This window comes from Lotus japonicus, chromosome 3 (assembly GCF_012489685.1).
Source record: "Lotus japonicus ecotype B-129 chromosome 3, LjGifu_v1.2".
NCBI classification, from domain to species: Eukaryota; Viridiplantae; Streptophyta; class Magnoliopsida; order Fabales; family Fabaceae; genus Lotus; species Lotus japonicus.
The window spans coordinates 38526279-38541912 of NC_080043.1; the positions used below are offsets into that span (position 1 = coordinate 38526279).

Consider the following 15634-nt stretch of genomic DNA (forward strand, 5'->3'; position numbering starts at 1 on the left):
TCAAGTGCAGTTGTAACAATTATCTGATTAGTGGATTGCCTTCATTCTAAGAAGGAAGAAATCACCTTAACGGGTGGACTGGATTAGCTTGAGGGATTTATCAAGTGAACCAGGATAAAATACTTGTGTGCTTCTCTCTTCTCTCTATCTTTATCCGCTGCACCATCTATCTTAGAGAAACCGAAAAGATTTACCTTAAATCTTAAGGGGAAAGTTTTTATATTGAAAACGCTATTCAACCCCTTCTAGTCGTTTTTCACACCTTCAACCGTGGCAATTGAGGCGTGGCAAAATGTATTTTCTGTAGTAGCGATCCTTAATTCATTCTTTACCAAGCATGAAAAATTTAAAACCAGTTGAAAATATGATGCCAGACCACACATGAACATCTCAACAATCCTACTCAACTAAAAAATCAGACACAACCCCACAAAGCCTTTTCATTCTTGAAAAGCCGCAGATTAAGAACCACAAACCAACATCAACAAGGGGAGAGACTGCTGTAAGATCAAGTTTTGATCTAGTAGTACAACTCTATGTTTTGATGATTACAAGTTAACTATTAAGTATGAACAATTATGGTACTCTAACGTTGTTTTCTGAGTGTTCAAATGACAGGACAAGACTCTAGTCCTATTTCACATGATTCAGAAGCACAATGCTCAAAGAGTAACCTCTGCAACGCTTTTGCACGTACTATGTTCATCTGAACAGTAGATCAAGCTTCAGAAGATCTAAAGATCATAAAGCTCTGATATGGATTCAGCTCACTAGAAGCTCTGAAGGATCAGAAGCTCTGAAGGATCAGACGCTCTGAAGGATTAGACATTTTGAAGGATCAGAAGCTCTGAAGCATCAGAAGCTGAGTAGTGAAGACTCTGAAGTCCAAGAGTAAGCTGGCTCTGAAGACCAAGTATCTCTCCTCTGAGTCCAGAAGCAGAAGGTACAAAGGTCAGAGGATCCAAGCTTCCCTCTGACTCTGATCATCAAGCTTCACAAGTTCCAAGATGAAGCATTACTCTGATCAGAAGTCAACAAGGATAAAGGTCATGTCGCTATCCAAAGTACAAAAGCAATTGTACCATTTCTGACGACCTTACCTAACTGTTTCAGCCACAGCAGAACCTGGAAATTCCAGATCTGTCCTTCAACGGTAGAATCTCCATGCAACGTTCAAACCCTATTCCTTGGAGTATATAAAGAGGCTGAAGATTGAAAGATGCCGCCAAAAAAACTTGTTCACGAGCAAGCAATATTCAAAAATCTTCTTAGCAATCTTTCTTCAAATAGAACTAAGTGTGTTTACTACTAGCTTTCTAAGAAGCATTTATTTGTAAACCCAAAACCTTCAAACAGTTGTTTGTTTTACCTTTAGGAGATCAAGATTGATCGGATCCTAGAGAAGACTAAGAGAGTGAATCTTAGTGATAGCTAAGTCAGTGTATTGTTAGTCACTTTGCAGGTAGCAAGTGCAGTTGTAACAAAACTCTGATTAGTGGATTGCCTTCATTCTAAGAAGGAAGAAATCACCGTAACGGATGGACTGGATTAGCTTGAGGGATTTATCAAGTGAACCAGGATAAAATCATTTGTGTGCTTTCCTTATCTCTTATCTCTGCACTTTTATCATTGGTGTTTGAAGAGATTTATTTAAATCTCAAGTGGGTTGAGTTTTTAGTTGTAAAACGCTATTCAAACCCCCATTTCTATCGTTTTTCATACCTTCAACTGTCAGCAAAGAAAATAAAGATCAAAACTAAAACTACCTGACATACCTTAAGCATAACAGGGGATTTGTTGTTTACCATTCAAACTGGGAGAAATCAAACAACAATTGCCTTTTCAAACAAAATTAAGTGAAAGAGGGGAGTAAGGGTGTTTACCAGTGCAACAAAAATAAGGTATTTAAGCTGAAATGTTCATAATAAGCTTCAAAGATTAAGTGAAAAATGGGGTTTTTCAGCCCCCAATATCAAGCTTTGCTGGTGAAATTGTGATATGTGAAGTAAAATTATGACATTTGTCTATTCTTCTTATCCCGTGGTTTCTTTCATAAAAGAAGGATAATTTATTTGAGTGTGATGTGTGTTAACTAGGTAAAAGATAAATAAATAAATAAATAAGACTAAGAGTGAAATGGGGCCACGAAGAAAGAAAAGAAAGAAGGGGAAATATAAGTTTGTGGTGTGGGACTTAAGCTGACACGAAAATATAGGCTTCTACTCTCTATTATACATACTGGGCTAATAGGGTGGTGCTAGAAACTATTTTTTAAGGGCTTAATTGCACTTTTTGTCCCCCAACTATTGCCTTCCTGCGAAAATCGTCCCCAAACTTTAAAATTAGCAAAAAACGTTCTCCAACTATACATGATGTTGCACTTTTGGTTTGTCGTTTGCCTTCCGTGAGAAAACTAACGTGAGAAGCTGATGTGGCTCACTCATGTGTGTCTCACGTGACTTTCTTCAGAGAGCTTGATGACTGGACAAGTCACCTGCTTCTCACGTGACTCTAAAAGGGTTCCATAGTGAAGAAGATGATAGAGGAGAGAGATGACCGTTGGAGCCTTTCAGAGTTACGTGAGAAGCTTGTGACTTGTCCAGTCATCAAGTTCTCTGAAGAAAGTCACGTGAGACGAGCGTGAGGGAGTCACATCAGCTTCTCACGTTAGTTTTCTCATGGAAGACAAACAGCAGACCAAAAGTGCAACAACAGGTATAGTTTGAGGACATTTTTTGCTAATTTTAAAGTTTGGGGACAATTTTCGCAAGAAGTCAATAGTTGGAGGACCAAAAGTACAATTAAACCTTTTTAAGAGTACTGGGGAGAAAATTTGTAAATTTGGGGGTGACCACAGCATGAGTGAGTCACCCCACTACCTCCGCCCCTGTGTGGGGAAAATGCCCCTACTGTGCCTAATATGCAACCAATTATCCGAAAAGTTAAAAGTTATTAGTTAAAGGCTACATAAATTATTTTTATTACTTCTCTAACAGTTTGAAAAGATAAAAGTCCAAAATTTTCACATGAACTAAAAAAAAATGCATGTACATATAATTTGGTATTGTCTTTTTTCGATTTTTCTCAATTTAGATGCCTTTCCACTGAACAAAAACCTGCAATGGGAAAACAACTTATAAACAAGACAAAATTGCAACAACAACTCAGCATATTCTATATATTAACCCTAATAATCATGAATATATAATTATTATACTAGTCTCATATAATTAATCATGACGACAGACCAACCAATGAATGAATCCAAAGCTTATAGTTTATCATGAACCCTACTCCATCAAATAAATCCCTTCCATGAAATGTTTATTAAATGTGTTATTTGCTCGCACGTTCACAATAAACTACACTGATGCCAATCTGTCACCATGGCGGCTCATATTAAACACCTACCCCAACCCCTTCTTCTCTCTCACTCCTCCCACTCTCACCTCATCACCATAACCACCTCAAAACCCACCCCCCTTCATTTTCCGGCCAGCCCTCACACCCCACCACCATTTCCACCACCACCACCATCATCAACCACCTAGATCACCACCATGTACCACCGTAGATTCAAAATCAACACCCGGCAATTATACGCCTCTGACAGCCCAAATGACCTTGAGCCCGAGCCCATCTCTGAGCCCGGGCCCGCTTCACCTTCTTCCGGTGAAGACATAAAAACTGAAGCACCATCTCCCAAGAAAAGGTTTCACCTTATTTTTTTTTTTCCTTTTTTAAGATTTTTTTTTTTATTTTGGGAAGTTAAGGTGGTTAACCGTTGGAGAGTTATTCATGATACTACTATACGTGTAGGAGGGAGATGAAGAAGAGGGTGGTGACTTTACCAATCGGTGACGTGGATGGATCTAAGAGCAAAGGAGAGACATATCCACCGTCCGATTCATGGGCCTGGAGAAAGTACGGTCAGAAGCCCATCAAAGGTTCCCCTTATCCCAGGTACACATTCCTAATTCCTTAATTGCTTTTCTTAATCATCATCATTTTCTAGATTTATTAAACCATGGAGAATTAGCTTAATTTAAGATCATCATTTGATGTTAAATTTGGTAGTGGAATAGTAACTTAATTTAGAAGTTCATGGCGGAGGATGGAGGAGAATTGGGCCGCGGCGGCTGCCGGAAAAAAACCGGCAGCTGTGCTAAAATGCGCATGGGGTGGTAGTTAAGAGCTTAGGTTGTTGTAATGGCATACGCGGGGTGTGAACCGCGTTGCCGTCACGCCATGAATGATTAAGGGAATATAAAAATCTGGAGCCGGCGAGGAAGTCATTATCATGGATTGTTTGTTTGATATTTTTGTTTGTGAATGGAAAATTTGTCTCAATTATTTGATGCGTATTTCAATGATCTGTATGCTGAAGTTACAAATTTAACCATGATGTTAAGCGTGTTTTATGGGATTCACGAGATAAACAAAGTTATCATATGTGATTGTTGTGTGTGTTTTACACTTTTACGTGTAATATTGCGTTTATCAATGCAGGTTGCCTGCATTATCAATCAAATTAGGGCATAGTTGAAACTTATTTGCCAACAAAATATCAATTGTGAATCAAATCACATTAGGACATAGTTGCCGCTTATAAATGTATAAGAAAATGAGATATATGTAGAAAGGGGGGAAAAATACTAAAACCATTTGAACCAAATTTTATTATTGCTTTAAATTTTACAAAATCATTTTGTGGTAAAAGTTATTTGTGATTTTTTTAATATTTCGATTTGGACGTGGTGAAGGTAAAAAATATCTCTAAGAATGTAGTTGTTGTTTTCAGTTATTAAACTTTCAATCTAAAAGTTCAAACAATTATTATTTTACTACCGTTGGGCTGTGAAATTTTATTTTGATAGTAAAAACAATATTGAAGAAAAAAAGTATTCAATAATAAAAAATGTATAATAGATGACACTTTGTAATAAAAATATTTGTAATAAATTATCATTACAATTATTTGACACTCAATCCTCTTCATATTTAATTAAATGATGTTCTTTCAAACAAAACAAAAATTAAATGATGTTGCTTATACCCTTATAAAAAAGAACATTATACTTTTCAGTAGTACTAAATTACAAATTATATACGTTCAAAAAAAAATTACAAATTATATAAAATATTCAAAAAAAAAAACATTACAATTATATAAATGTATTTTAGAGGATAATATTACATATCCAAGAAATACATAGAAGGATAGCTAAAGTGGTAAGAACTATGAACATCAGAATTGAACAAGAGTAAAGGGTGAAGGGTCTCGGGTTCGAACCCGAATGATGGATTAATTTACTAACATTTCTAACAACTAACATTTACAATCCATTAAATAAAAAAGTGTCATTTTCCCTTGTTTTGGATTATGATCCCAATCCACATCACTCTTGTTTATTTTAACATTTTCTATGGCCATTTTTTCTCTTGATTACAATTTTTAATTAATTTCTTAATTTGAATATTGAAATACAGGGGATACTACCGATGCAGCAGTTCAAAGGGATGCCCCGCAAGGAAGCAAGTTGAAAGAAGCCGCGTGGACCCCACAAAGCTCATGGTCACCTACTCCTACGAACACAACCACTCCCTCCCCGTTCCCAAATCACATTCCTCCGCCGCCTCCGCCACCGCAACCACCTCCAGCGACGGCGCTGCTGACACTCCCGCCACGCCTACCGAGTCCACCGCCATGTTGCCGCCGGAGGAGGATCTGACGGTTTTCGCCACGCATCCCGATCTGGAATTCACCGGCGACTCGGCGGTTCTGCTCGGCCACCACCACCACCACGCAGATTTCGGGTGGTTCGACGACGTGGCCTCCACCGGCGTTCTTGAAAGTCCGATCTGCGACGAGGTGGAGGATGTGATGCTAACGATGAGGGAGGAAGACGAGTCGCTGTTTGCCGATCTCGGCGAGTTGCCGGAGTGTTCGGCGGTTTTCCGGCGAAGGAATATTCTGAGCACCAGCACGATACAGTGTGATGGCATCACAGGATAACACGGCTGGACCGTTTTCTTGTGTCCAGCGTTGCATAAGATGATACTCCCTCCGGTCCCATTTATAAGCATGAAAGAGAAGAAAAATCTTGGTCCTTTTTATAAGAACCAAATGAAAGTTTGAGCTATATTAATTATTTTTTTCCAATGATGCCCTTATTAATTCTAGCTTGTAAAATGTGTCTCATTAATTATTCTCTCTCTTTCCCACTTTCCAACACTAATAACAAAGGGTAATTTTGGAAGTTTATTTTGATTCAAGACATATTTAATGCATTTTATCTAGTTTAACTACATTTCTTAAACTATGTGATTTTTTTTTTGCTGCTTATAAATAGGACCGGAGGGAGTATAATATTCACCGCCTGAAAATCGTGCGCCATTAAAAAAATTGAAACGTAAAGAAATAATTAAAAAGTTATTTTATAATTCAAGTTTTTTTTTTTCCTTTCACTCTTTGCTTTGTACATTTGAATAAATAATTAGTAGTTGCTAGCAGGACCATTTCTGCAGAATTGATCCGTTAGGTCCAATGATTCCATTCTTCTAGTTTTGTATTTTGTACATTTGAATCACTCACATGCACCGCAATAGTGAAATTTTACCATTAATCCACCATCGTTCATATGTTCTAATATTGAAAATTCCTATTTTGCCCCGAGAAACCCAAATATATGTGTTTTAGTGTGTTTGATTTTGTGTTTTCTTCCAAGATCTACTTGCAGGGCCGGCTCAAGGGTAATGTCACTCACGCAATCAAGTTTTTTTTTACTAAATCAAACGGCCTTGAAATTTTTTTTACTAAATATTTTTGGGTTCTTTTAGTTTACACAAGAAAATCCTTTTGTAAGGTTGCACCACCCTAGATTTACCTGTTGTAGTAGGTTACTTTCCAGGTTAATTTTTTTTAACTAATTATTTAATCTGGTTTAACATTATCTAATATAGTTTCACCAAAAAACAAAAAAAAACCACCACCACCTTCTTATCGATTCTGACCGAAGAGAGAGGAGAGGAGGAAAATAAGAAAGTGGCGGCGCCGGCGGTGGGATGAGAGGTGGCGGCGGCGGCGTCGACGATATCTCTGCATCTTCGTTTCCTTCCAATCTTAGGTTTTGGTGGTGTAAGATCAAGTTTTGATCTAGTAATATAACTCTATGTTTTAATGATTACAAGTTAACCTTTTGATATGAACAATTGTGGTACTCTAACGTGTTTTTCTGAGTGTGCTATTTACAAGCTCTGACCTCAACTCAATCTCACACAAATCAGAAGCACTGTGTTAAAGAGCGACCCAAGCAACGCTTTCGCATTCACCATGTTCAGTATGAACAGTGGAAAAGCTTCAGAAGTTCTAAAGTTATACAAACTCTGATGTGGACTCAGTCACTAGAAGTTCTGAAGATCCAGAAAGTCTGATAACCAAGAAACACTGAAGGCTCAGATATTCTGATGGTGTAGAAGACTCTGAAGATCCAGAAGCTGATTAGTGAAATTCTGATGTCCAGAAGCAAGATACTCTGAAGACCATGTACTTCCCTCTGAGTTCAGAATCAGAAGAAACAATGGTCAGAGGATCTGGGCTTTCCCTCTGACTCTGATCAACCGGCTTCACAAGTTCCAATATGAAGCATTCCCCTGATCAGAAGTCTCCTAGGTTTAAAGGTCAAGTCGCTATCCAAGTACAAAAGCAACTGTACCTTCCTGACGACCTACCTAACAGTCTCAGACATAGCAGAAGCTGGATTTTCCAGAACTGCCCTCCAACGGTAGCATTTTCCATGCAACGCTCAACCCTAATCCTTGGAGTATATAAAGAGACTAAAGACTGAAAGAAGCGGCTAGAAGCATTCACATACGCACAAGATAAATTCAAATTCTTCTAAGCTTTCTTTCATCTGAAATTCATTGAGTTTACTATTAGCTTTTTAGAAGCAAATCTCTTGTAAACAATTCTTTGATAAACAGTTTGTTTAGTTCCTTTAGGAGATCAAGGTTGATCGGATCCTAAAGAAGACTAAGAGAGTGAATCTTAGTGTGAGCTAAGTCAGTGTAATTGTTAGTCACTTGTAGGTTTCAAGTGCAGTTGTAACTCTTACCTGATTAGTGGATTGCCTTCATTCTAAGAAGGAAGAAATCACCTTAACGGGTGGACTGGAGTAGCTTGAGTGATTTATCAAGTGAACCAGGATAAAATCCTTGTGTGCTTTTCTATCTCTTATCTTTAGCACTTAAGTTCTCGAAAGATTTGTCAAAATCTTTAAGGTGGAAGCTTTATACTGAAAACGTTATTCAAACCCCCCCCTTTCTACCGTTTTTCATACCTTCAATTGGTATCAGAGCGCAAGTTCTGATTACCACACCTAACAGTGTTCAGTGATCCGGGCCGGTGTGAAAAACAATGGCTGCCACCACCAGTGAAACTCAAAGAGATGGTTACAATGCAAAGCCTCCTATGTTCGACGGTCAAAGGTTCGAATACTGGAAAGATAGACTGGAAAGTTTTTTTCTGGGTTTCGATGCAGATCTCTGGGATATTATTGTGGATGGCTACGAGCGTCCAGTTGATGCAGATGGCAAGAAGATCCCAAGGTCAGAGATGACTGCAGATCAAAAGAAGCTGTACTCACAACATCACAAAGCAAGAGCAATTCTTCTAAGTGCTATGTCCTATGAAGAGTACCAGAAGATTACAGATCGTGAGTTTGCGAAAGGCATTTTCGAATCTCTGAAGATGTCTCATGAAGGAAACAAGAAAGTCAAAGAATCAAAGGCATTGTCTTTGATCCAAAAGTATGAATCCTTCATCATGGAGCCAAATGAGTCCATTGAAGAAATGTTCTCCAGATTTCAGTTGCTTGTAGCTGGCATACGACCTCTCAACAAGAGCTACACAACAAAAGATCATGTCATAAGGGTCATCAGGTGTCTTCCTGAAAGTTGGATGCCTTTAGTGACTTCAATAGAGCTCACGAGAGATGTTGAGAATATGAGTTTAGAAGAACTCATCAGCATTTTGAAATGCCATGAGCTGAAGCGCTCAGAGATGCAAGATCTGAGGAAAAAGTCCATAGCCTTGAAATCTAAATCTGAAAAGGCTAAGGCTGAGAAGTCAAAAGCTCTTCAAGCTGAAGAAGAGGAATCTGAAGAAGCATCAGAAGATTCTGATGAAGATGAGCTGACTCTGATCTCCAAGAGACTCAATCGCATCTGAAAGCACAGGCAGAGCAAATACAAAGGCTCTGGAAAGGAAAAAAGAAAGTCTGAATCCTCCGGTCAGAAGAAGTCCTCACTTAAGGAAGTCACATGCTTTGAGTGCAAAGAATCAGGGCACTACAAAAGTGACTGTCCAAAGTTGAAGAAGGACAAGAAGCCAAAGAAGAGTCTGATGGTGACATTTGATGAATCAGAGTCAGAGGATGTTGACTCTGATGGTGAAATCCAAGAACTCATGGCTATTGTCAAAGACAAGGAAGCAGAGTCAAAGGGAGCTGTTGACTCTGACTCAGAATCAGAAGGAGATCCTAACTCAGACGATGAAAATGAGGTATTCGCTTCTTTCTCTACCTCTGAACTGAAACATGCATTGTCTGATATCATGGATAAATATAACTCCTTATTGTCTAAGCATAAGAAGCTGAAAAAGGACTTATCTGCTGTTTCCAAGACTCCTTCTGAACATGAGAAAATTATTTCTGAATTGAAAAATGATAATCATGCTTTGATCAATTTCAACTCTGTGCTTAAGAACCAGATTGCTAAGTTAGAAGAAATTGTTGCCTGTGATGCCTGTGATTGTAGAAATGAATCTAAGTATGAAAAGTCTTTTCAAAGATTCCTAGCTAAAAGCGTGGATAGAAGCTTAATGGCTTCAATGATCTATGGCGTAAGCAGAAATGGAATGCATGGCATTGGCTATTCTAAACCAATTAGAAATGAGCCCTCTGTGTCTAAAGCTAAATCCTTGTATGAATGCTTTGTTCCCTCTGGTACCATATTGTCTGATCCTTTACCTGCTAAAGTTGCTAAAAACCCTCTTAAAAAGGGATCCTTCTCTATGACTAAATATCATGCAAATATTCCTTTAAAATATCATGTTGAGACACCCAAGGTGATCATAACCTCTGGGGTAACTAACAAGAGAGGACCCAGAAAGTGGGTACCTAAGGACAAGATTATCTATGTTGCAGATATCCTTGATAGCTCCACTGAAACACCAATCATGGTATCTGGACAGTGGATGCTCGCGTCACATGACGGGAGAAAGGCGTATGTTCCGAGAGCTGAAACTTAAGCCTGGAGGCGAAGTTGGCTTTGGAGGAAATGAAAAGGGTAAAATTGTTGGTACTGGTACTATTTGTGTAGATAGTAGTCCATGCATTGATAATGTGTTATTGGTAGACGGCTTAACACATAACTTATTGTCTATAAGTCAATTAGCTGACAAGGGTTATGATGTTATATTCAATCAAAAGTCCTGCCGGGCTGTAAGTCAAATCGATGGCTCTGTTCTGTTTAACAGCAAGAGGAAGAACAACATCTATAAGATCAGATTATCTGAGTTGGAGGCTCAGAATGTGAAGTGCCGAGAAGGCTTGTAGGATTGTGCGTGTCAGAAGTGACCATGGTGGAGAGTTTGAGAATGACAAGTTTGAGAGTCTGTTTGATTCCTATGGAATTGCACATGATTTCTCTTGTCCCAGAACTCCTCAACAAAATGGTGTTGTTGAGAGGAAGAACAGAACTCTTCAGGAGATGGCTAGAACCATGCTCCAAGAAACTGGCATGGCTAAGCACTTTTGGGCAGAGGCAGTAAATACAGCATGTTACATTCAGAACAGAATCTCTGTGAGACCAATTCTGAATAAGACTCCTTATGAATTGTGGAAGAACATAAAACCCAACATTTCTTATTTTCATCCTTTTGGCTGTGTTTGTTATGTTCTCAATACTAAGGATAGATTGCATAAATTTGATGCTAAGTCTTCTAAGTGTCTATTACTTGGTTATTCTGAGAGATCTAAAGGTTTTAGATTTTATAATACTGATGCTAAGACTATTGAAGAATCTATTCATGTTAGATTTGACGATAAGCTTGACTCTGACCAGTCAAAGCTAGTTGAGAAGTTTGCAGATTTAAGCATTAATGTTTCTGACAAAGGCAAAGCTCCAGAGGAAGCTGAGCCAGAGGAAGATGAACCAGAGGAAGAAGCTGGTCCCTCTAACTCACAAACTCTGAAGAAGAGCAGAATCACTGCAGCTCACCCTAAGGAATTGGTTCTGGGCAACAAAGACGAACCAGTCAGAACCAGATCAGCCTTCAGACCCTCTGAAGAGACCTTGCTCAGTCTGAAAGGATTGGTGTCCTTAATTGAACCCAATTCCATAGATGAAGCTCTTCAGGACAAGGATTGGATTCTGGCTATGGAAGAAGAATTGAATCAATTCTCCAAGAACGATGTTTGGAGCTTAGTGAAGAAGCCTGAGAGTGTCCATGTAATTGGAACAAAATGGGTATTCAGAAACAAGCTGAATGAGAAAGGAGATGTAGTCAGAAACAAGGCAAGGCTAGTTGCTCAAGGCTACAGCCAGCAGGAAGGAATAGACTACACTGAAACATTTGCTCCAGTAGCAAGACTGGAGGCAATCAGACTGTTGATCTCTTTTTCAGTGAATCACAACATAGTTCTACATCAGATGGACGTGAAGAGTGCCTTCCTAAATGGTTATATTTCAGAGGAAGTCTATGTTCATCAACCCCCAGGTTTTGAAGATGAGAAGAAGCCAGACCATGTGTTCAAATTGAAGAAATCACTCTATGGTCTGAAGCAAGCTCCCAGAGCATGGTATGAGAGACTCAGCTCATTCCTTCTGGAGAATGAGTTTGTAAGGGGTAAAGTAGATACAACTCTTTTTTGCAAGACTTATAAAGATGATATCTTAATTGTGCAAATTTATGTTGATGATATTATATTTGGTTCTGCTAATCAATCTCTATGCAAAGAATTTTCTGAGATGATGCAGGCTGAATTTGAGATGAGTATGATGGGAGAATTAAAGTACTTTCTGGGAATACAAGTTGATCAAACACCAGAAGGAACATATATCCATCAGAGCAAATACACTAAAGAACTTATGAAGAAGTTCAATATGCTGGAATCTACAGTGGCCAAGACTCCAATGCATCCTACATGCATTCTGGAGAAAGAAGATAAAAGTGGTAAAGTATGTCAGAAGCTCTATCGTGGCATGATAGGTTCACTTCTATACTTAACTGCATCTAGGCCAGACATACTATTTAGTGTTCATTTATGTGCTCGTTTCCAATCAGATCCAAGGGAAACCCACTTAACTGCTGTTAAGAGGATCCTAAGGTATCTGAAAGGCACCACTAACCTTGGCTTGATGTATAAGAAAACATCAGAGTATAAGCTTTCAGGTTATTGTGATGCTGATTATGCTGGAGATAGAACAGAGAGAAAAAGTACTTCTGGAAATTGTCAATTTCTGGGAAGCAATCTAGTCTCATGGGCAAGCAAGAGGCAATCAACCATTGCACTATCAACTGCAGAGGCAGAATATATCTCAGCAGCAATATGCAGCACTCAGATGCTCTGGATGAAACATCAGCTGGAGGATTATCAGATCCTTGAGAGCAATATCCCAATCTATTGTGATAACACTGCTGCAATCTCATTGAGTAAGAATCCTATCTTGCATTCAAGGGCAAAGCACATTGAGGTAAAGTATCACTTTATTAGAGATTATGTACAGAAGGGCGTACTTCTTCTGAAGTTTGTTGATACTGACCATCAATGGGCAAATATCTTTACAAAGCCCTTAGCAGAGGATAGATTTAATTTTATTCTGAAAAATCTGAACATGGACTTTTGTCCAGAGTGAAGATGGATCAGAACCTCTGACTATGATACTTCTTGATCAGAAGATGTCTAGTCCAGAAGGTAACTCAATCAGAGTGTGTGTACCCATTGGTACTGACTCTGAAGCTGAGACAGCAACACGTGTGTCAGTATTTCTGATGCATAGTTCCTTGTGCCCGTGTGACAGCCTGTCATGATTGCGTGTAGATGTGCTTCTCTCCTGTGTGTGATATGTGTATTTACTGTTACTATCTATCTTTAATTTTCAACCGTTGATTTTAAATTGCTTTTTGAATCAACAACGGTTATTTGTCAAAACCCACTATGCACACACGATCTCCTTCACTTTCGGTTTTTACTCTCTCTCTCTTGCTATTTCAAAAACCGCTTTTCCTCGATTTCTCTCTCGATCTCTCTTCATCTTTCAACCTTCATCTTCTACCTAAACCTTCAACCGCTTCAAAAATGGTGAGTCAAACCAGAAGAGCTACTGCAGATGCAACCCAGTTCCCTCATATGGTAGTTGATCTAGCAACGGGTCAAAGGGGCCCTGAGAATCCGACTCAAGATCAAGGTCAAGCTCAAGAGCAGATTATTCCAATTGCAGAACGGGGCTGTGCCGTTCACTGCGTTTATGCTCCTGAGGAACTTCAAGTACTGGCAGAATGGAGATTCGACCTCGACAACCTTGCTACAAATGGGTATGATCTTCGTCCTGAAGTCCAAGTTCAAGGTTGGGGAAATTACTTCAACAGGCTTCGAGGACCGGTGTATGATAAACTGATCAAGGAATTCTGGAAGCACGCCGACTGCGATGATACTCAGGTGGTATCTCACATTCTTGGAAGAAAGATCATCATTACAGAGAAGTCTTTCGTGAACCTGCTGGGTGCAGAAACTGCTTTTGGGTATCGTTTCCAATTCACGGAATCGAAGCTGAAACCCAAGACGAAGGATGAGACCAACAAGGCCCTGTACACCAATTACAAACCGGGCAAGACGAATTACAAAGTGATGGACCTTCATCCCAAGCTCAGGATCTGGCACAAGATTTTGCTCCACTGCATAAACCAGAGACCAAAGGGCAGTTCCCCAGACTACATCAACTTCAACCAGAAGGCGATGTTGTTCTTCATCCAAGACAAGAAGAAGATCTGCCTTCCCTACTTCCTGTTCTCCTACTTGAAGGAGTGTATCCGGAAGTCTCGTACCACTGCCTCCATCAAGTCAGCAATCAAGTATATTCCCTTTGGGAGACTGTTGTCTGATCTCTTCATTGAAAGTGGCCTCATTCAAGATCTGGTAAATGCTGGATGCACAGAGGATCTGACCACCATTGTCAGTGATGTCTTCACTGCAAATTCTCTAAAGAAAATGGGACTAGTCAAGAAGAAGATTGCTCCTGCCCATGAAGACACATCTTCTGAGATCAGAAGTAGAAGGGTGCCTCTGAATGACTACCCTCTGTGGACACAGGCTGACAATCCTGAAGCCATTAGGTGCTATGTTGAAGACCTAAGGGCTCAAGGCTTTGAAATTGATCTCGATGAATTTTTCAGCAGACTGCCGCCAGCTCCAGAGTTTCCTTCTCCTATCAAGAAGAAAGCTCAGAGGAAGATGATCCTAGAAGAATCTTCTGAGGAATCAGATGTCCCTCTGATCAAAAAGAAGAAGGCTGGTCAATCCAAGAGAAAGCATGATGAAACTAGCAAGCCCGATGATGGTGATGATGGTGATGATGGTGATAATGAGGATGGTCCTCCTAAGAAGAAGAAGAAGCAGGTCAGAATTGTGGTGAAGCCTACTCGGGTGGAACCAGCTGCTGAAGTGATCAGAAGGATTGAAACTCCTGCCAGAGTGACAAGATCATCAGCACATTCAAGTAAGTCTGTAGTTGCTTCTGATGATGATTTGAATTTATTTGATGCACTCCCCATATCAGCCCTGCTCAAACAATCTTCAAATCCCCTCACTCCTATTCCTGAGTCCCAACCAGCTGCACAAACCACCTCTCCACCACATTCCCCAAGGTCTTCATTTTTTCAACCTTCTCCTACTGAAGCACCTCTCTGGAATTTGCTCCAGAACCAACCCTCTAGGACAGAAGAACCAACCTCTCCCATTACCATCCCGTACAACCCATTAACTTCTGAACCCATCATTCATGAGCAACCAGAGCCTACCCAAACAGAACCTGGACCCAGAACTTCTGATCACTCTGTTCCAAGAGCATCAGAACTTCTGGCTCTCAGAACCACGGATATAGACTCTTCCACAGCCCTTACACCCGTATCCTTCCCAACAAATGTTGCTGATTCTTCTCCTTCAACAACTCTGAATCCCTTCGAAAATTCATGGAAGTAAGGAAAGAAAAGGTGTCTACCTTAGAAAGAATATTATCTCACTTGTCCAAGCCCTAGGAGATATCCTGGCCCTAGACCTGAACGTCTAGTTGACCCAGATGAACCTATCTTGGCCAATCCTTTACATGAGGCAGACCCTTTGGCTCAACAAGCTCACCCTGCCCCTGACCAACTAGAGCTATTCCAACCAGAACCTGAACCAGAACAATCTGTGTCTAACCAATCCTCAGTTAGATCACCCATCCTCTGGTTGAAACTTCAGAACCTCACCTTGGAACCTCTGAACCAAATGCTCAAATGTTTAACATTGGGCTCTCCACAAGGTGCCTCTGAAGCTCACAGCAGCAATCACCCAGCCTCTCCTGAAACCAACCT

The 15634-nt window shown here is 39.8% G+C and overlaps 1 protein-coding gene across 1 annotated transcript; it reads left to right on the top strand.

The window, feature by feature from the left end:
• The first annotated feature begins 3382 nt into the window (after positions 1-3382).
• On the top strand, positions 3383-6276 carry LOC130742461 (probable WRKY transcription factor 69). Its single transcript, XM_057594567.1, has 3 exons — positions 3383-3712; positions 3820-3963; positions 5491-6276. Exons 1-3 carry the CDS (start codon positions 3561-3563, stop codon positions 6014-6016), a joined length of 822 nt encoding a protein of 273 aa, XP_057450550.1. The 5' UTR covers positions 3383-3560; the 3' UTR covers positions 6017-6276.
• The last annotated feature ends 9358 nt before the right edge of the window (positions 6277-15634 follow it).